General features: G+C 42.0%; 1 protein-coding gene across 2 annotated transcripts in view; it reads right to left on the bottom strand.

Moving 5' to 3' along the window:
• Positions 1–22,075, bottom strand: part of DPH6 (diphthamine biosynthesis 6) — a 435,665-nt gene extending 413,590 nt beyond the window's left edge. For both annotated transcript variants that reach the window (XM_075065492.1, XM_075065493.1), the window contains exons 1-3: positions 21,931–22,075; positions 16,201–16,295; positions 12,925–13,118 (exon numbers count right to left, since the gene is read on the bottom strand). In XM_075065492.1, the coding sequence (XP_074921593.1) occupies positions 12,925–13,118; positions 16,201–16,295; positions 21,931–21,953 (312 nt within the window). In that variant the 5' untranslated portion in view covers positions 21,954–22,075. The remainder of the gene's footprint in view (positions 1–12,924; positions 13,119–16,200; positions 16,296–21,930) is intronic.
• Positions 22,076–22,508: the final 433 nt, after the last annotated feature.

Below are 22,508 nucleotides of genomic sequence, written 5' to 3'. Positions count from 1 at the left end.
CCAATTGTCTACCTTAACAAACCCCATACCCCTCACTATTGAATTTTCCCTGTTTTTTGCATTTTCTTAATAAAGTTTATTTTGCACCCCACCTGTGTGGTAATTGCTCCCCAAGATCCCATATACCTGCTGGCAGGGACAGAAACCACCTAACTGCATGCAAATGGCACACCATTGTACTACCTCCTCATTCACACACACACCTACCCTGCACCTTTCTGGAAGGGCTCCTCCCAGACTAAACTACTTTAGATAACTGATAAAATTAAATATGTATGAAAGCAGAAATACATTTTTAGTCTTCCCTTTACCCAGGCTTAGCACAGCAGCAATTGAAAATGTATCTTTTGTTCTTTATAGGTCCCCCAAAGTACAATTGCCCAGCAGCACTACCCAGCATCTCTGTAATGTAATCCTTCCGCCAGTCAGAGCTGGCAGCAACAAGACCCAGGTTCAGTATCTAGGGGTTCCTTTCCAACAATATAACACAAAACCAGCTGGAGCCCCCACCCAGTGACCTGGGACAATTACACACCACCCTCTGGGTGCCTCTAAAAGGCAATACTTCCCCTCTTGCAAGCACAGAATCTGAGTGTAGCAAAAAACTTTTATTAAAAGGAGTGAAATAATGCAGCATCAATTTGGGAAACACCGCAAATAGGGTTTATAAACACAAACCATGAGCAAAATATCCACCAACAAGTAAGTTGAGCAGTGTCCTTTTCCCTTCAGGTACTTAAGTCCAGCAACCCAAAAGTCCCTTTAATGTGCCCGTCCCTTCTCTGCACCCCACTCACAGTTGCTGTCCTTGGACGGTGCAGACCCAGAGTTCAGAGGTACATCTGCAGAGTTCACTTCCCCCCCGGGTGTAAGGGGAGGTAACTCACTGCCCCTCTCTGCCGGGCTCTGCTCTGGCACTCTCCACCAACCACCCTGCTGGCCACTCGCCGCACCTCTCCACCAACCGCCCTGCTGGCCACTTGCCACACCTCTCCGCTGGCCGCACCTCTCCACCAGCGGCCCTACTGGACATGCGGCGCGCCTCTCTGCCAGCCACCCTGTTGGCTGCACCAAGATGTCTTCAGGCTACCCCTCACTTAACACCTCTCAGTGATTTCAGCTGTTAGTGGGGGAGCCTCACTGCTGGTGCACACTGGGCAGTCTCTTGCATCAGAGACACTGTCTCAAAGCAGGTCTAATACTTAGACCTAGGTATCATTGATTTCAGCTCTGCAGCATGTAGCAAGACTCTAAATTCAGTCTAAATTAGTTCTATTATTACACACTGGAGAGAGGAAGGGTCAAATGGTGTCTGGGGCCCTGAGACAAGGCCCACATCAAAAGGTACAAGTATCTGTCCCCACCCTCTCTCCACTCGCTGAGCTTTGGAATTCATGTCCCCTGCCTAGCGAGTGCCATTCAGTTGAGGGTGAGTCCTTCAATTGGGAAATGCCATGTACAGTTTTGCTGCCCTTGATTCACACCACAAAGATAACAACCTTTATTACTCTTTCCCCAATAACAAGGAGACTGTGGATCCCACACCACCCAAAAGTGTTCATTTGGGCAAGCAATCTCATCATGCTGAACACCTAGGCAGGGTGGGTGTGCCCGAGCAAACAATATCGGCTCCTGAAGTCTCCTTTTCCACAGCTCATCTCTAGATGTCAAGGGAGAGCTCATTCAGACTCTGCTTACATCCTCCCCGCAGCCGAGAATTTGTCATCCCAACAAATCACACTCCCTATTATACCAAATTCATTAGTTCCCTCCAAAGGGTCTCAGGAAACCCACTATGGCTTCAGCAAGCCTGTGAGCTAAGTGTATTGGTTCTTCGCTAGCCACCCCAAGTGCGTCATAAGTTAAGCGGTTTACTGGTCTTATAACCCTGTCCCACCTATTGAGAATGTGCATTGCAGAGGTAGGGGGACATCTTCTTGTGCGACGGATGGTGAGGGTTCCTTTGAAGGTCCCTCAGCTACTAGCATAGGCTCCTGCATCTCTGATTCTAATAGCGGAAGGTTCAAGGCACCCAGGACACCTTCCACCTGTATGCCTTCACTGTCCAATAACCTGTGTGTGTCAAGGCGCTCTCATTGGCGGCATAAATGTGCCAGCAATGGGCCTAAATACTTCCTCCACAGTGTTTAGGGATGAAGAGGTGGAGCTCTCTCTTAGTTTAGCTAATCGAGACCGAAATCTTGTCTCCATCCTTAGATACACCATGGTAGTGTCTGCCTCCTCAGACTCACTCTCAGATGTGCTGAATAGGTGTAGATTAGGGGAGCACACTATTCATGCTGGATGGTGGCTTTGGTCTAGCACTTCTGCTCTGCCCAGTTGTCGTGTTTAGAAGCAGAACTCTATCCTCCAGCAGGAGCTCCTCCGAATGCACCCTAACATCATACCGATGTTTGTTACGGTCTGAATTTTTCCAAGCTGCAAACACAGCTAAGTGATAAGCATCCCACAGCTTTTCTCTTAGTCAGGATACATACTGCTGATGAGTCTCATAGCTATCTCCATCATCTGATACGCCAAAATACAAGTCTATGGGTAATCTTGATTCTCGCCCAAACATCAAGAGATAAGGGGTTACTCCCATAGCATCGTTCTTTGTGGCACAGGCATGCACCAAAACCACAACATGCTGGCTCCAGGTTGCCCTCTGCTCTGGCTGTAAAGCCCCCAACATATCTAACAGACTTTGATTAAACCTCTCTGGCTGAGAATCACCTTGCGGGTGATAAGGCGCTGTCCAAGACTTTTTAATTCCTGCTATCCTCAGCACCTCCTTCAGAAGGTGACTCTCAAAGTCCCGCCCTGATTGGAGTGTATCTGACCTGGGAACCCATATACTGAAAAATATTTTTCCCACAACACTTGAACAACATTGGTAGCCCTCTGGTCACATGTGGGATGTGCCTGCGCATACCATGTAAAATTGTCAGTCACTATTGAAATGTTCCCGACATTCCTCTTGTCCACTTCTAAAGACAAGAAGTCAATGCATACCAGCTCCAAAGGTTTGCTGCTGATGATGTTCTTCAAATATGCAGCTCTAGTGGGCAGAGTTTTCTTTTGAACATATCGAGCGCATGTCTCACATTTCCTGTTAATGTCTTCAGCCATCTGGGGCCAATAGAATCTACTATGAATAAGTTCCAGGGTCCTCTCCACTCCTAAAGGGCCAGTGTCATCATGCAGAGCCCTCATGGCCAGAGTTCTGTACTCTTTTGGTAGCACTAGTTGCGGTCGTTGCTTTTGTAAAGGGTCAGTGGTAATTCGGTACAGCACTCCCTGAATCAGTTTTAGTTTGTTCCATTCTGTCAATAGCAGTTTACCCTCAAGGTTAGGTGGAATAAATCTCCCCTCCCTTTTGGCAAGTAGTTTATCACGAATTTCAATATCTTGCAGCTTGGCTTCTTGCCAGTCAGACGCATTGAGCATGGGCAAGAGATTGGTCCAACACGATATAACTCACTGAAGCAGAAGGCACACTTGCAGGGGGCAGACCCGGAGCTTCTGCAATACAGCCATGAAGGCTCTCATGGGCTTCTGGCTCTCGACGACTCACACTGAAAATAGCTCTCACTCCATCCATAGGTATCACAGCAACTTCCGATGCCTGTGGAAGCTGGGACAATGCATCCACATCTACTTTGCTTCTCCCTGATTGGTACTGAATGCTGAACTCATAACTAGCCAGAGCAGCCACCCATCTCTGTCCTGTAGCATCCAGCTTAGCACTTGTTAACATATAAGTCTGGATTGTTGTCCAGCCACACTTGAAACTGAGCACCTTACAAGTTGTCTCAAAATTTCTCAGTGATGGCTCCTCTCAAGGCCAAGAACTCCAGTTTGTGGATGGAGTACCGAGTTTCACTATCAGACAGTCCTCAGCTGGCAAAGGCTACAGATTTACATTTGCCTTCCAGTTCCTGGTACAAGACTGCTTCCAGAACCTCCAAACTAGCATCAGTATGAAGGATAAACTGTTTGCTTGGGTCAGCAAAGACTAGGACTGGAGCATGAGTTAGGCAATTAATGATTTCCTGAAAAGCCCTTTCAGATCTCTCATCCCACCATGGTCCAAATGGTTCTAAGGGGCCATAGTCTCCCTGCTCAGGAAGCTTTGGGGACCTCCCCTTGTCCTTGGTCTTAGATTTGTTCTTGCTGGACTGGTATCCCCTGGTAAGATCATTCCGAGGTTTTACAATGGTAGTAGCATAGTTCTTCACAAATATGCAGTAGTAGCTGCTAAATCCAAGAGAGGTCTTGAGTTTTCTGTAATTACTTGGGCAAGGTCATGCAGTGAGGGCATCTGTTTTATCGCGATCAGACTCACACCCTCGAGACACAATGTGACCCACATACTTCACCAAGGTTCTGCAGAACTGGCATTTGTCAATTGAAAGCTTCAGCCCATAGGCTTCCAACAGATCTAGAACTTTAAGAAGTCTTGCTTCATGCTCCTCCAAGGTTCTTCCAAATACAATCAGGTCATCCAAATAAACTAACACTTGCAGTAAATTCATGTCTCTCACAACTTTCTCCATAAGACGCTGAAATGTAGCAGGTGCTCTAAAAATCCTTTGGGGCATGCGTTCAAATTGATAAAATCCGAACGGACAGATAAAGTTCATCTTCTCCTTATCATCTTCTCCCAGAGGGATCTGTTAGTACCCACTTTAAAGATCCAATACAGAGAACCACTGGCTATGCAGCAAATAGTCCAAGGCATCTTGTACTCGAGACACAGTGTACTGGTCAACTACAGTGCACCTGTTTAGGGTGCGGTAATCAATACACATCCAATTTTTTCCATTCTTCTTACAGACCACCACAATGGGTGAGTCATACGGACTGCAGGACTCGGTAATTATGCCATTTTCAATCAGCTCCTGAAGATGATGTCGCACGTCTTCCATCTCTGAGAGGATACATTACCATGGCTAATGCTGCATCCTCTCACCTGCAGTGCTGGCCCCCTTACCACAGAACCCCAAAGAAGCAATGTACCTACAGGACGTTTCATGAGATCTGGGTGAGGGAGCCTATTGAACCAATGCTCCTCCCTTTAAACCTACTACTCTGGGGATTGATGAATTGGCTCATTCTAATCACTACATATGATTACAAAGCAGGCTATGATAACATCTTGCTGGAATTCCTCTAGCACCTTGGACCAAAGGCATCATAGTGGCTTACTAACTTCTGCATATGGGTCTATAGTAGGGCAGTTACCCCGCTCCTAGGGAAAAGGGTAGTGTGACAAAGTTCCTCCTCCACCTTGGTGGGTCCTGCGCTTATTGGCGGATTTGTTCACCTCAGTGATCCTCCCTTCTTGTGGAACCCACAGTCTGAGTCAGCTCCTCCTGTAGGAGTTGGGAGGTTTGGAGGAACCCGGCCGCCCTCTCCCGGCGTTCAGCCAGGGCCTGTGATCGCAGCTGTCTATAGTGCCTCCTGACAGCTACAACTCCCTGGGCTACTTCCCCATGGCCTCCTCCAAACACCTTCTTTATCCTCACCACAGAACCTTCCTTCTGGTGTCTGATAATGCTTGTCCTCCTCAATCCTCCAGCAGTATACTCTCTCACTCTCAGCTCCTTGCCTTCTTGCTCCCAGCTCGTCACACGCACTCCTTCTCATCTGGCTCCTCCTTGCTTGACTGACTGGAGTGAGCTCCTTTTTAAAGCCAGGTGCCCTGATTAGCCTGCCTTGATTGGCTGCAGGTGTTCTAATTAAAGTAGCTATCTCTGCCTTCTAGAAAGATCTTAATTGGCTCTAGGTGCCTTGATTAACCTGGAGCAACTGCCATTTGGTTACCAAGGTACTAGGGATTTGTTTAGCCTGCAGTTAACATACCTGTTTCTCAGTACTTTACTGTAGCCATCTGGCCTTGCCCCATCACAGTAGGCTGATTGGAAGAGGCGGCCACAGCTGTGGCCACACCCGTGGCCACACCCAGTCAGGCCACAGCTGGCCCTGATATAAGTGCTAAGAGAGGAGCTGTGTCAGTCTCACTCCAGCCTTGGAGTGGGAAGGACCTAGCTGCCTTGGAGCACAGGGTACCTGAAGTAGAGCAGTGCTAGGGAAGGGCAAGAGGACCTGGGGAGCTCCAGCCTGGCAACTCCCCAGGCTGAGGCCTTGTTACGGCCGAAGGAGGTACTGGGGCTGCAGAGATGCAGCCGGGGATAGGCAGCTGGTCCAATCCTCTTGCCAGTGATGAGTGGCCAATGTAAACTGCAGTTTGCTCCAGAGAAAGGGGGCTAGAAAATAACTGGCAGTAGCCACTGAGGCAAGGTGGGCATAGGGGGAGTGGGTTCCTCTGGGAGGGCAGACCCAGAGTGTGGGGACTGCCATAAGCCAGCACCTCAAGGTAAGGTGCATCAGGGTCCGGGAGGGAAACTGGGGCCTGTGGCAGGAGAGACACTGGCCAGCCGGGAGTGCTCCAAGTGCTGGAATCAAGCTAATTCCCGGACAACCAGCAGGAGGCGCCGCGGCAGTGAGTCACCGATCTGCTACGAGGTCATTAATAAGAAGAAGTTACCACAAACTTGGCATTAAGCAAAGATGATTGCCATTCTTAAGCCAGGCAAGGACCCTACAATGTGTTGAGTTACCACCCAATATCCTTGCTGTCGATGTGTTTCAATGTGTTTGATCCTCCAACGAACTGCTTCAGATTTGGACGATGTCTTGCAGGGCAGGCAGGGTTCAGGAAAGGACTACCTTTATCGAGAACAGTTTTCAACAAAATCCAGAAACAGGAGCCATCTTCTTTGATTTGTCTGATGCTTATGGCATCGTTTGACACAGACACCTTTTGTTTAAACTCTCTCGAGTTGTCCCATGTTGAGTGGTTGAAATAATAGAGCTCCTTCTCCAAAATATGCAGTTTAGAGTACACCTGGGCAACTGCTGTAGCTCTTAGAAGTGTCAGATCAACAGCTTTCCTCAAGGCTCAGTTCTTTCACCAATACTGTTCAATGTGTACATCAGGGGTCAGCAACCTTTCAGAAGTGGTGTGCCGAGTCTTCATTTATTCACTCTAATTTAAAATTTCACGTGCCAGTAATACATTTTAACATTTTTAGAAGGTCTCTCTCTATATCTATATTATATAACTAAACTATTGTTATATATAAAGTAAATAAGGTTTTTAAAATGTTTAAGAAGCTTCATTTAAAATGCAGAGCCCCCTGAACTGGTGGCCAGGACCTGCGCAGCGTGAGTGTCACTGAAAATCAGCTTGTGTGCCACCTTCAGCACACTTGCCATAGGTTGCCTACCCTGGTGTACATCAAGGATCTGGCAGCTACACTCTTGCACAAGGTTATCTATGCTGACAACATCTGCTGCAGCTACCAAGCTCAGTCCTTCTCAGAAATTGACGAGGTCTTGTATGATGATATGAAGCTTATGGCAGTCCATTATAGTCGATGGCACCTGCAGCTGAGTTTTTCCAAGATGGTTTCTAGTGTATTTCATCTGCATGATGCCAGCCACGAGATAAATGTTTTCTTCAACGGCCATCTACAGCATGATCCAAACCTGGTTTGCCCCAGTGTGACACTGGATAGGTCATTAATGTACCTCAACCACTTGAAGACGATGGCAGCCAAAGTCAACACTCAGAACAAGCTGATCAGAAAATCTGCTAGTTCAACCTGGGGTGCAAGTACCCAGATACTTAGAACATTAGCCCTTTCCCTCTGCTATTCACCAGCAGAGTATTGAGCTCCTGTCTGGTGTCGCTCATTTCACACAATGCTGATCGGTGTAAAGCTGCCAATATTTATTAACATAACACCACCCCATATTCACCATGAGAAAGCCTCTGTCGTGCAGCTGGCCAGGATCAATGAGAATAGCAACGTGCCATTGTACGCAAACATCTTCAACCACCCGTCAGCTTGCCTGTCTTCTAGATGCCCTTTATGGTCATTTATGCCAACACAGGACATGATGGTGGAATCTGCTTGGTGCAACAACTGGTCAGCAATGACAATTTTCAATCACTTTCTCGTCACTGACTCAACCATCTGTCCACTAGGTTTTGATCTGCCAAGGCACCTGTGGTCATCTCTGAACCAGTTTCGAACAGGAAAGGCCAACTGTGCAGCCAATCACTTTAAACAAGGTTTTTCTAATGACCTGCAATGCAGCTGCAGTCAACTTCAGACTATTTCAGATATCCTTGACAAGTGCCCACTGACTTACTTCGACAATGGGCTATTGGCTCTCCATCTGGCTGATTATGACACCATCAAATGGCTCGGCACATTCTGCATACACTGAGAGGGAGAAAGGAGAACCAAACCCCTTAACATGTTCAGGACAAGATGAGAGAACAGTTAGAACATTACTCAGCTATCACAATATTATTCCTAGTAAACAAAACATTTTGCTGTCTTTGAATAAGTATCAGTCCTTTTCCATTCCAAAACCATATACTCCTGAGCTTGAAAATTAATTTTAAAAAAATAGGTTTAAAACTCATTATACTGTTTTCTACTACTGCCACTAAAAAAGCAAATGTTTCTGGCTGGGGCTTTTGGGGGTTTTAGTTGCCAGCAAATAAGATTGCTGATCCATGTCATCTCACCATTTTTAAAACAGAATTCCACTCTGCTTTCCTGCTCCCCCCATCCTCCCCGATAAAATTAATGGCATGATATGGTACAGCACACAAAGACTTTAATAATTAAAATATTTTTGTCAACACATTTTTTATATTGATCTAGTTGCAATATTTATTTTTTAGCTGATGAATAGTAAAAGATACTGCAATTATCCTGCAGTCCTCAAGTCCATCATACCTGTTTTTCTCAAATGTGTTTTTTCTTCTTGATAATCTTTAAGACTCTAACCTTGCAAAGCCCTCCACACACAGAACTCGCACTGAACTCAAATTAACTTTGGAAATATGCATGAGACGATGGAATTGTTGTAATCATACTTCATAAATGGGTTCACATAAATTTCTTTAAATTATAAACAGAATTATAAATATTTGGGATAAACTTTCCAGAAACTCAAGAGTAATCATGTCAGAAGATTTTATTATAGTAAAGGACAAGCCAATATTTCGAAGAAAAAATGCCTATTAAGAACAAGATCTATAACATACATTATATATACACAGACACATATATATATATCAGAAGCACAGAATGAACCTGAAGACCTCTATAAAGGTTAACTGTCAACAAACCTTATCAACTAAGGGCCAAGTTCTGGTTTCCTTTGAAGAGTATGAGTAAGGACACCTACTCAGGTGATTGGTAGAGAGTAGAATCCTCCACCGACACCCAACAGCCTAGTATGGAGCATCAACAAAGTAATCTGCATTCTGCTGTACTATCTACGGGTCCACTGTACCTACCCCCTAGACATAGCTTTTAGCCACAGGACCCACATGTCATAGATCCAGATTCCCCCACACCTAGACCCCGCACTTAGCTGCCTGCACCCAGAATCCACTCACCTCACATCTGGATCCTCCCACATTGAGCTCCTCCACACTGGATCCTGCCTGGTTGAGTCTGCCTGACCCACACTTGGTGCACCTGGCGCAGAGAGGCAGGCCTCAGGGTGTTTCCAGGGCAAGCCCAGGCCATGTATTATGTCAGGGTTGGGTGCAGCCTCACTGATGAGTCCAGGTCCTGTGGGTGAGGGGGCTGCAGTGTGATCTCCCGCCTTTATGCAGTCAGTGGCCTGTGCTCCCCACTGCCATGCTGGAGCCTCTGCATTTATTTATTGACAAACAACACTTGCAGAATTTTAAAATATTGTGTGCAGAATTTTATTTTCTTTTGGTACAGAATTTTTAATTTTTTGGCGCAGAATGCCCTCAGGAGTAGTCACTGAGGCCATCAATACAAACCATACAACCTAGTTGTATTGATGGCCTCAGTGACTTAAGCAGTCCCTTCCAGTCCTGTGTGTAACATATAGGGATATAAATAGTAACCCTAAACAATCTTAATCCCCTACTAACACATTAGACTATTTAAAAAAAATCTAATTTAGTCACACATTTCACATAGGGTGGAACACAATATCAGAATGGTCAGTTTCACATTTGTCTGCAGTCATTTTCACTCTCTCAGTCTTATACACTAGCACAAAATGCTATGGTGGGCTTTCAAACACTGCAGGGTAATATTTACATTTTAAAAAAATCCTGTTTTTATAAAACTGTTTTTAAAAATATTTAATACTTTTCAATTCATATAAGTTTTTTTCAATGTGATTTGTTTTAATTTATTATTAAACAAGCACTTGTAATATAAGTATACTTTACAAACTAAACGCTAGACATATTATGTGGTTTTATTCTAGACAGACCCTTTCCTGCATCCTCAGATCCAAAGCATTACATAAAAAAAGAGTAATGCTATTTTGGCCACTGCTTTCAAATTATTTCAACTTAAGACTTTTAATAAAAGTCTGAATTATTAAAAACCTTCATCAATTCACTTTTTTTCCTACTTTCAATAGGCAACAAATTGAGCTCTCTTTAAAGAAAAATATATTGTAACACCATCTAAAGAAAATTTGAATCATTTAGAAATAAAAAGCTATTGGTGGTTAAAGACTTGCACATTAAAGCTACAAAACTGCATACTGCCATAAGTAAATGCTTAAAATAAAAATCAATCAAATGATTTTAATTTTGCCATTAACATTCAAAAGGTAAAAAAATTCCAGTTCCATTTTTTCTAAAAACTAGTAAAGACCAACATAAAGAATGATAGCTCTTCTAGATTCCTTTTCTTCCCTATAGTTACTCAATTATTCATTAGAGTATTCAAGAACCCCATTGCAACTTTTACACCAGAATTTCATATATGGGTTTGACTGTAAGGAGATGGTTACACGTCTACTATAAAGGCAATGTATTTCCAATATTTATGTCTGTAAAATATCCCATATTGGAATTCATATTTCCACACAAGAAAGAAACAGTTATTTAGTTCCAGATAACTTGATAACATCTCTTTCAACTATAGTTATAATTATCGTGTACGAACTTCCAAAGCAGAAGTTGTCAAGATTTAACATTAGCATTAATTTATGTCATAACTGACTGTTACTATAAAGATAATGGCAAAGCATCCATTTCTCCAAAGACAGCATGGATCGAAAGGGAAATTTCATCTTAATTGCCACTAATCTCCTCATTTTTAATTAAATTGATCAGTAATTTATTATCTTTCCCAGCCTTAGAAAGCTGTTATCACGAAGCTTCCAACAGACAGCATATCTGTACTTGCCTTCTCCAATGCTGTCATTTTCAAAAAAAAATTAAAAGTGCTCCAGCACGTTTCCTCAAATTACAGTCCTGCCTCCAATAAATACCATGTTAAAAAAAAAAAAAAAAACTTCACTGCTCTCTCTGGACTGGTTGTATAGCCTCAAATGCCCTATTTCTCCAAAAAGATTTAGAAGAAAAATCAAGAATCTTGTACTCCTGATTAATGGGCAAAATCCTAGCCTCACTGAAGCCTATGAGAGTTTTGCCACTGATTAAAAGAGCTTTGAGAAAATATAACATGTGGTCTCAGAAAGCAGGAGTATGGAGTATTGAGTTCCCACTGGATCCCAGAGATATCACTCATTCCATCAGAAGAAACTGTGGTAGGATAACAGACAGAAAGGCAGGAATTTCAGAGGAAAGATTAACCAATCCAGAACTTCCTAACTTTATAATACTGAAATTAAATAAGACTTAAAACAACCAAAGAAGGACATAATGAGTTTAGTCACCTTGCCCTGGTGATAGTTTCTGATCTCTATAACATTCATCTTAGAACCAAATTATTCATACAATTTTAATATAAAATAATGAACAAGCCATTTAAGCATGACGTTTTCAAATTTATCAATTATAAATCTGATGAAATAAAATTATAATTGGACACGTATTGAATACTTAAATCGAAGATCAGAATTATCTTTTAGGCAACTTGAGGAAGTTTTTCTAGGACTGTAAATAATATTCAAATTAATCATTTCATTTTAATAACAACTTTCACAATTAATACTGCCTTCTGACATTTACAAAAATATGATTATGTATTCTGGAAACCTCAAACATAATCTGCTGAAAGACATTCAGCACAGTGAAGAAACTTCAACTCTGTCATTCAGAGTTGCTTCTTTCCTCTCTGTGATCCAAAATCCATTGGAACCAATGGATGTCTTTCCATTGATTTCAGTGGGGTTTGAATCAAACTCCAGGTAATAAAGATCACATTACATTTTTTGAAAAACAGCTCAATAAATTTCAGTGTCTTAGCCAATATATCCATTTTTATCGAAAGAACGATTTTACTGCTAAAAAGATTGGGTAAAGCTACTGCTAAGTATATAATGGTATTTAAACATAGTCACTGCACTATCAATATCAAAATCATAATTGTAAAGTACTTGGAAATACTTTGAGTACGAAATGCAGTATGAATAATATTCTAGCACTTTGGGTTTTACTTTATAATACATAAGTCCATGAAAAAGCAAACGCATACATTTCCTGTACAGTAATAAACAAAATCTATGACAACCAGTGGAAAACAAGCAAAATATCACATCAGTTGCATAAACCTCAGAGAACTTTACATCATATTCTCATGATAAATAATTCTCTTTACATATAATATTTTCTGAATACTTTTGCATACAATTGTTTATTATTATGGGCATCTATTTATTATATATGATCAAGGTTTTTGGTTTGAAATGAGAGATAATCAGTATGGTCTATCTTAACAGATTAAGATAGTAAACTCCCATTTCACATAAGTTTATACTGTAAGGAAGAACAACAGACAAGAAAACAAATATTACACAGAAGTATAAATATTTTTTAAAAGTTTTCAAAACTTTCCAAGAGGAGTGAGTTACGCAACGTACCTTAACAAGTTTCAAAAGCTGATAAAGATCTTCGACCTCATCTCCTTCACACTTGGTATATACTCTTCCCGTGTCCACACTGGTACCCTTTATGGTGTGACGATAGAGAGGCAAATCCATTGCTTCAGCATACAAGTCTATGGCATGATGTCCTACTGTCTGATACATGTAGCTGTCCAGCTCATCTGTCCCTTCTGCCACAATTAAATAGAGACTAAGTACATCATTCAGCATTTATAGAAAATCATAATACTTTAAAAGCAACAAGAGTACTTAAATCTGACTATTCCTTAGTTCATTGACACACACCTCTGTGATGGCATCTCTACAAACATGGAATTAAAAAAAATGAATTTCTCCCCTCTTATATTTACATATAACTATGTGTCTCATGCAACTGCCTACTTCTCAATGGAGGTGTCCACTTTACTTCTCCCCTACCATTTCCAGTGCTTCCTCCACAAATCCCCCACTACGGATCCAACCCAGAACCAAGTGAAGCCAATGGTAACTTTGCTTTGCTATGTAAGAGGAACACAACCCCAGAGGCACAGACCAATAGTTTTTACCTGTGTTCCAGCATACTTAGTGCAATATACATAGAACACACTGCAGCACTTACTCTGCTGCTTAGACATAGGCTGTCAAAACTTCCTGAAACTTAGCCATTAATACATTTAGTACTGACAACATGATACTCACAGCATGTTATTTCAGTATAAATGGAACAATAAAGGATTACAGCAGTAATTTTATATTGTTTAATACATTGTAAAGAAACAGAAATCTTTGTTGTTGCATCCAGGGCTTTTTAATCTCCTTGCCTTTTAAAAACTTAGGGTAGAACTCACCAAACTTCTTGCTGCTGCTGCTTTAAGAGACAAATTTCACTAAACGTTCTTACCGATTGGTTGGCAGCTAATCAATAACAAAAAAGGTAGCTCATGTAGATTATCATAATTAAACCACAAACCCTGCAATTCACATTTTATGTATCTCAGGAGTTATCCAACAATTGTGATCATTATTGATAATTTTTCAACTGATCAATAATAAAGAACAATAATTATTGCTCAAAGCTACAATTCACTGGTAAAAATTGATAGAGTTCACTTTATTTTAAGACCACCCTGTCATAAACAGATAGTTAAGGGTTAATGTTTCTTTTACCTATAAAGGGTTAACAAAGGGAACCAAATACCTGACCAGAGGACCAATCAGGAAACCGGATTTTTAAAAGCTCAGGAAGGGAATGTTTGGGTGGGTGTCCCTTTGTGTGTGTCTTTTGTCTGTCTCTCGGCTATGAGAGGGATCTTTCTATCTTCAAGCTTCTAATCTTCAGTTTCCAAGTTGTGAGTACAAAGGTAGAAAAACAATAGGCTTTTATTGGTTTTTTTTGTATTTACATGTGTGTAGTTGCTGGGATGTTTAAATTGTATTTCTTTTTGAATAAGGCTGTTTATTCATATTTTTCTTTTAAGCAATTGACCCTGTATATTGTTATCTTGATACAGAGAGCATTTTTATGTCTTTTCTTTCTTTTTATATAAAGCTTTTCTTTTTAAAACCTGTTGGATTTTCTTTTCTAAGTGAGGCTCTAGGGGATAGAAATCCCTGTGCCAGGATTACGGTCTCTCTCAGGGAAAGACTGGGAGGGGGAAAAAGAAGGAGGGGGGAAGGTAAATTGCCCTCTCTGTTTTGTAATTCAAGGAGTTTAAGTACAGTAATCTTCCAGGATAACCCACGGAGGGGAAGCCTGGGGAGGAAGTAAAGAGAAGACAAGGGGAGGGGGGTTATTTCCCTTTGTGGTAAGACTCAGGGCATCTGAGTCTTGGGGGCCCCCCAGGGAAGGTTTTGGGGAGACCAGAGTGAGCCAAACACTGGAAATTTTTGGCTGGCGGCAGCGCTATCAGATCCAAGCTGGTAATTAAGCTTGGAGGTTTCATACTAGCATCTTATTTTCTAAACTCTAAGGTTCAGAATTAGGAATTATGCTTATGATACACCTTAAGTAGTCCTGGAACTTCCCCTAACTTCGGCACTTCTCTGTGAGGGCAGGCCTCTGAGCCCACAGGGAAGGAGCTTGAAAGGAGAGGTTCCTGTATCACGGAAACAAACCGTGAAACAAGTTGTGATGTAACCATAATATGCTAAAACTGATCATTATAAATAAGTGTACTTGACTTTACTATAGTGTGTAATTATTTTTAGAATGTACATGGTGACTTCCAATAGTAAGAGAAGCAAGTATTTGATCAAAATGGTCTAGGGGGTTCTGTAGTCTTAACAAAGTAACCAGGACCGGAGAAGTTGATTTTACAAGAAAAACAGCGTATTTTTAAATTTATATAAAATGTGATGCCTGAAAAGAACAGACAGGGTCCCTTTTAAGCTGCCACTTAGTTCTGAATGTGCAGTTATTTTATTACTTGAGGGTCTCCAGGCAACAGTGGTACAAGATAAAATAAAATGAATGGGGAAGGCCCTGCTGCTGCCTGGGGTATCTCAATTAACTTTCCATTGCATTTCCTACCACATACAAATAAAGAGGTCATTTTATGATTTGACTGACAACATTTTACATTTCTGATGTGGATACATTAGTTTTACAACAAACATATTTCACTAAGATTCAAGAGGTTTTGTCCTGGGTACCAAAGGAATAAAGTGCTCTAACCTACTAATTGCCTACTCTTATTGCCCCAACCTACTGATTTTATATTTACCACCTCTACCAATGATTCACACATGAACTCCTCCTCCCAGAAGGCACACCTCCTCCTCAGTTTCCCTCACAAACCTCCACAGTTCAGACGGTGAAGGTGACACCCTATTCATTTGTGGGGCCTCATTCCCCTCCCACTGGTACAAAAGTCACCTCCTTTTCAAATATCACCTTAAAACCTTCCTGTTTATCTTAATTTAAGATTGATGCTAAGCCTCACTCACTTTGCACTACCTTCATTACTGTACCCATGCATTCTCCCCTTACTACAGTACAAGAAAGGATTTATGCATTTTCCTCCTTTTAAACTGCAGGTTCCTTTCTTTTACCATTTTTCATTTTCTTGTATTGTTTTCTCTTGTTTGCTGCCTTACAAGTGGCTTTAACAAATTCTGTATATTGTCTCTCCCCTTCTTCACCTTTCTCTGTAAAGACGTCTAGGATATCTGCCATATGTACAAAAAAAAATAGCAGGGTTTAATTCAGACACAGCTGTGCCTCAGCTGTTTCCTATTTCAGAAAGTTTCCTACAAGCAATGAGGCATTCTTACCTGTGTTTTCAGCAGGCCTTAAGTTGGCTAGAGCAACAATCTGATGCCCAGCAGCAACACACTGCATCATATTGTAACAGCTGTCCTTTCCACCACTGGAATTAGAAAAAAAATGAAATTATTGGACAATTAAACCAAGTCACTACTAGGCATTGTCGCCCTTTTTTAACTTTTACCTGGTTATTTCAAAATTATAATGCAGGGCCACGGAACAAAGTTTTCAAATAAGAAGAATGAAAGAGAATTATAACAGTAACAAACATCTAAGACTATACCATACAAAATCTTTATAAGAATAGAAAGTATTTATAAAATGCTGAAGAGTTCAGTTAGATATAAAATCCATAAAGTTTATGTGAAATTCCTAATTTGATGGCAGAGAGAGAAAAACATATATTGTATGGAAGCTCTTTGGAGAAGAGGCTGTCTTTTGCACAAAACTCCTATTTCAGTTACACATAATCAAATCTTAAACAAATGTTAAGTAAAACAAAAACTATCTGATCTATACTATACTATACTTCAAACGTCCATCTTCAAATTGATAGACACCGCACCACAACCAGAGGGGAGAGTCTGTGCTTCACTTCTCTAAGAGCCAAAGCACAGAATTCACAGCCCCAAGGGGAGACGGAGGTAGTGGGGTATATACAGTGGGGTGAGAAGAGGGGGTGGGGCAAAATTGGGAAGTGCAGGGCTGCGGCGGACAGAGAAAGAGGTGACTTTTCCCAGCTCTAGGGCTACGGTTGCTGGGGAGAGATGGCTTCTTTCCAGCCCCAGCTCAGGGGCTGCTGTGATTGGAGAGAGAGGGAGAGACCCCCACCTCCTTCCCAGCCCCAGCTGAGGGGCTGCTGTGGCAGCGGAGAGGCACATCCATCGCATTGGAAAGGTAAGACTACTGATATTAAAATATGAGTTGTTTGCTTTTATTCGTAAACAAAAACACTAATTATGAAGTTTTTATTATATTGCGCTTTTATCCAAAGCATTTACAACAGTTAGCTAACAGGACAAACAACATTTAGAAAGATCATCACGTGGTCTGTCGAGACCCTCAGCAATTTTTAGCGGTCCATGGAAAAAAAGTCTGAGAACCACTGGTCTAGATAATACTAAGTCCTGCCTGGAGTTCAGGCAGGGCTGGCTCTACTGTTTTCACCGCCCCAAGCAGCACGCCGAATTGCCACCGTGGAGGGCAGGGGCAGTGCATGTGCTGTTAGGGCGGCACGTGCATTTCCGCGGCAGCGGCAATTCGGCAGCAGCGTCTGTCTTCAGCTGGAAGACAGAAACTGCGCCACATGGACAGCTGAACATAGAAGATTATGCCAAATTGCCGCTGCCGTGGAAACGCGCGTGCCGCCCTAACCGCACACGGACTGCACCCACCCTCCGCGGTGGCAATTCGACGCGCTGCTTGGGAGCAAAAACACACGGACTGCTGCCCCTTGCAGATTGCCGCCCCTAGCACCTGCTTGGGATGCTGGTGCCTGGAGCCGGCCCTGAGTTCAGGGGACTGAACTAGAAGACCACTCGAAGTCCCTTCTAGTCCTATGATTCGATGATCAATTGTTCTCTCTGATTTCATTGCTGTTAAAATTTAACACAAATCTGTTAATGGACAGGTTTTCAGCAAGTTTCTAGTTTGAGACTCAATCACTTTTCAAAATAACCATGACGTCAAATTTCTTCTAAACAGCCAACAGACAATGTAATCTAAAGCCCTCTCTCTGTTATTTTGATAAAACATGCTTGGTATAGTTAATTTAGTTACTGTTCATTTGGTAACCAATGAGATTGGAAAAAAGACTGGATGGATCAAGAAACAGTAATGGGACAAAGAACCTTACCCTTACAGAGACTTCCTTCTCAAAACTAAGGGCCGCAACTTAGCCCCGATTTTGTCCCTAAATATAACAGCCACCAAAACCAATTATACATGAATTGTGTAGCCTTTACATATCCAACTACACAATTTATGAGTATAATCAGGAAGCTATATATCTAAGCACTATAAAATGTACCCACAGTTATTTGTACCAGCAAAATTGTGGATGTAAACTCAGAAACTGAAAGTCACCAGTTCTGATATTGCCCTTGCTAGCATTCTCAAGAGAAGGACCATGAAATTAATAGAGATGGTAACTGAATTACACTCAGACCTCAGAGGTACCACAGAAACAGGGTTGAGGCATGTTGCTGGGACAAATCTAAAGAAAACTTGCATTGCTACTGTCTGTATTGTATCTGTGACATACACTGGGAAATCCAGTGTTGGCTTCCACAATCTGGTATGTTTTATGAGAAACAATTTTATTCTAATTTTTCTTGTAAACAACAAAATAAAGCACATTGGCTAATTTACCAAAGTTCTTAAATATTATCACACCATTCCAGTATTAAAATAAAATATCTTCTAATTTCAAAAACTGCTTGAAAAGAATAATATAGATTTTAAAAAGGATGTACTTTGACATGATTTTAGGCCCAGGGTCCCAGTTTGTTGTTTATGGACTACTTGCTGATGGTCTGTACCCTAGGGCTGGATGATTCCCTGGAGCTGGCTCTCCTCATTTCCAGAGAAGAGAAAAATAACAGATGAAAGAGGCATGGGGGATGAAATGAAGAGCCAAAACAGAAAGTGCAATAAACTTTTTTCCAAGAGGACAAAACATGTCAAAGACAGCTAAATTGTACATAAAAGTCCTTCTATTATCACTTCTATACAATAGCAATTTTTGCAGCTGCCACTGACATGAAAACAATCACAAATGAGAGGGAAAACAGTCTGTGCAATCATGAATGAGAGGACATGTGGGTCCAACAATATTCAGCCCTCCACTGATACTTAATACTGATAGCTGGAGAGCCCCACAGTCAACAGAAACACCAAATATTCATGAATTGGTGTCCCAGCGTTACACTGTTGAGATTTTTTTGTATGCCACTGCATGATGATAATCACCTCAGGCCAGAACTCCATGATAGTTCTGTGACTCTTAGGGACTCCATTTGTCAAAATATTTCCTGTCTCCTTCCATTGCTTTCTAGCCTCTGAGAGAGAAAGAAGCGTTTTTCATCTCTCTCTCTCTTTCTTTGTCCTACTAGCTGATGGAACGCAGTCAGAGTTTTTATTTTCTTTCTTTCTCTTCCTCGCCTTTACACCCTAAATTCCTGACTAGTTGGAGGGAGAGACAGGATTACTACAACATCTGTCCATTTTTTTAATGCTACTCACAAAGCTTTAAAGGGGAGAGCCATCAAACCCAGGGATTTCACCAAATGGGGCCCCCCTCAAAAAGCTGTAGGTGGCTCTAGAGCAGTGATACTCAGACAGCAGTGGTTTGGGACCCAAATTAGCTATTAACATTACCCAAAAGAGCCACAATAGTGTGAATTCATTGTTTCATTTACTACTGTACTAAAAACTCATATTTAAACAAATATGACAGGGAAGATATTTAGTATTTTTTATATACACACATATATATATAATTCTCACGGTAAATATGTTAATAACTTAGTACAAGTTGATAACTTAATTGGTTAATAAGTAGCAAAAGCATCCTGATTGGTTAATAATTAAATCACAGTGTTTTAATATCATGTACTGCAAAAAGCTGTAGGAAACACATTAAAGAGCCATTTGCAGCTAGTGAGACTCAGTCTGAGTATCACTGCTCTAGAGCCACAGTTTGAGATTTGAGTTTCATTGAGATATGGAAAATAAGAGGAGGCCAGAAATGGTAGTCAGATGGTCTGAGTTCCTGGAGCATGATAGATGTCTGGTTGCGGCATTCTGGGTACCCTGACATTTAGAGTTTTCGGAATGTAATAAAAGAAGGAACTGCAATTGATATGAGACTCTTAACAATTTCAACAGAGGCACAGCCACAGTTAGGACAAATTTTGGCCACAGGCATGATAGGCAGACTTACAGACAAAGACAATATGAAAGAGAAAAAAAAGGAAATGTAAAGATTACTTTGACGACTATCCAAAACATCTGAAAAGGATGTCCTTCATATTCCTGCATGTCACTGTTTATGCAAAAAAAAAAAAAAAAAAAAATCTAGACTAATTGAAGATTGAGGGGATGGCAGGAAAACTTATTTTGGACAGATCACTGGCTTTAAAATGCCTGATGGTTTCTGATTTAGTACAAGTTACACTTTGAGGTTTATTCAATCACTCTCTTTCTAAGGAGGTAGTGTCAACTTGAAATATTGTCAATACAAAAAAAATTAGTTAAAATTGATTCAGATACTACTCCTGCCTATCAAAAGCACAAAAGATTTTTTTTTAATAGAGAATATTTCTCTCTCTTATCTTTTACGTTACTTGCAGTGGGTAGGTTAAAAAAAATCAGAATTTGACATCCCTTTAAAACAAAAAACTCTTCTTAAAACTTTTTCTTAAGCTAAATCTATCCTAATAAAACTGCCCATAAAAATATCAGTCATGTTACAAACCTGATTTTATTTCATGCTGCCCTTTAACACATTCCACTGCATAACCAATTATCAAAATAAGTACTTCTAGAACTTGAAATCTTGCATTTTCCACAAGTTGGGAGGAGAAAGTGTGGAAATTGGCTGCATTAATCTGTTATTAAAAACAAATCTGGATAAAAAAAGGACAATTTTTCACAACAAAAAATAAGTCCCTTTTGTTGTATAACATTTTCTTTTGGGATAATTTTAAACCATGATCCTGCAACTGACCATCCATGGCCAAACCCAAATTTTAACATGCTTCATGCAGCTAGCAGGACTCTGCACAAGAAAAGTCAATAAAGAATCTGTACCTTAGTGTAAAAAAAAAAAAAAAAAAAAAAAAAAAGCAATGGGTTGGCATCTAAAAATAAAAATATCACAGGGTTCACCCAATACACAAGCACAAGTTCCTGAGTAACCTTCCTGGCTTACATGAACCATCAGTGTATTATCATTTCTCAATAAAAGAATCTAGCTGTAATCGTCAATGAAAAAATAATTTAAATATATGTCTAAAAATATTAAAACCTATTTAAAGTATAAGAAGTGCAGAAAATGAAGCAGCAGAAAGGTAGGAGGAACAGTCCCCAAGACAGAGGGCTGTCAAGCTCGGTATGACTACATAAATGAGTGAGCTTTTTTAAAATGATGAGATTAAATGTCTCACTGAAACACACATTTGCAAAACTGATCCTAAAAGGGAGATACTTGGAAAGAGAAAAAAATAGCTTGAAACTCAACTGAAAACAAGACTACGCAAAAAAAATAGCAGCAGCCCACAGCATCTCCTCCCAAAGCATGTTACACATAATTACAGGGCACCCCCAAAATGCAGCTGCCTCTGGGGCGGGAGGGCAGCCACTGACAACAAACAGCACATTACAAGTCGCAGGGGAGAGTGATGATGGCACGGTGGGCCTTTATTTATTTTTTTAAGTGTGACAGTATGTTCAACACCCAAGGACGGAGCCAGGCAGTTGTGCAAGGCCTCCTACTAGGCATGAATTACACACCCACCACTGAGATGCAGCCAGCTGAGGCAGAGCAAGCTGTAAGAGACAGAGCTGTTTAAAACTCCTCGCTGCGTTTGGGGGAGGAAGGAAAGCAAGAAATGCACGAGCAGGAGGGTCCCGAGGGCAAGGCTACCCAGTCCCTGCTATGGGCTCGGCAGCACCCCCCAAGAGCACGAGGTGTGGCTCAGTCTGTGCAGCAGGGCAGCCCCCCACAGCCACGTTACCTGATTAAGGCCACTACTTTCATGCTGCTCGCACCCACCCCCGGACTGGGCTGACACTAAGGGGAGGGGAGGGGGCTGAGAGACGCGGGTGCTACTACAGGCTGCAGACGGCAGCCTCCTTCCCGAGCCATGCGCCGTTCTACACGCTCGCGCCGGCCCCCAGCCACACCCGCCCAGGGCAGCCCCGTGGCTGCCTGAACCAAAGGGCTTGCAGTGCGGGGCGACTAGCGCCGCTCTCCCTGTGCCCGGCCCGCGCCCTGCCCCTGCCGCTCGGGCAGCGGTGGGCGAGCAGCGCGGGGCGGCAAGGGCTGAAATGCAGGCACCGCACTGGCCGCCTATGCGAGGACAGGCGGGAGGCACTGCAGGGAGGCCATGGCTGATCTCGGGGATGTTCGCAGCGCGCCCGCTGCTCAGAGCCGTTCCAGTGCGTGACATCACGATGAGTCGCCTCTGAGCTGTCAGCTCCTACACTGTGTGCTTACCGGAGCCTCTTTCCCCTGACAGTACCCGCTCTATCTAGTTATTATTGGCTGCGATGCAGTACCTGGGGTTGTTTCTGGCACCAGCAGAAGTTGGTC

This window comes from Chelonoidis abingdonii, chromosome 4, assembly GCF_003597395.2.
Source record: "Chelonoidis abingdonii isolate Lonesome George chromosome 4, CheloAbing_2.0, whole genome shotgun sequence".
In the NCBI taxonomy this organism is placed as follows: Eukaryota; Metazoa; Chordata; order Testudines; family Testudinidae; genus Chelonoidis; species Chelonoidis abingdonii.
Note: the sequence above shows the minus strand (reverse complement) of the source record. Positions and strands in the feature narration are given on the sequence as shown.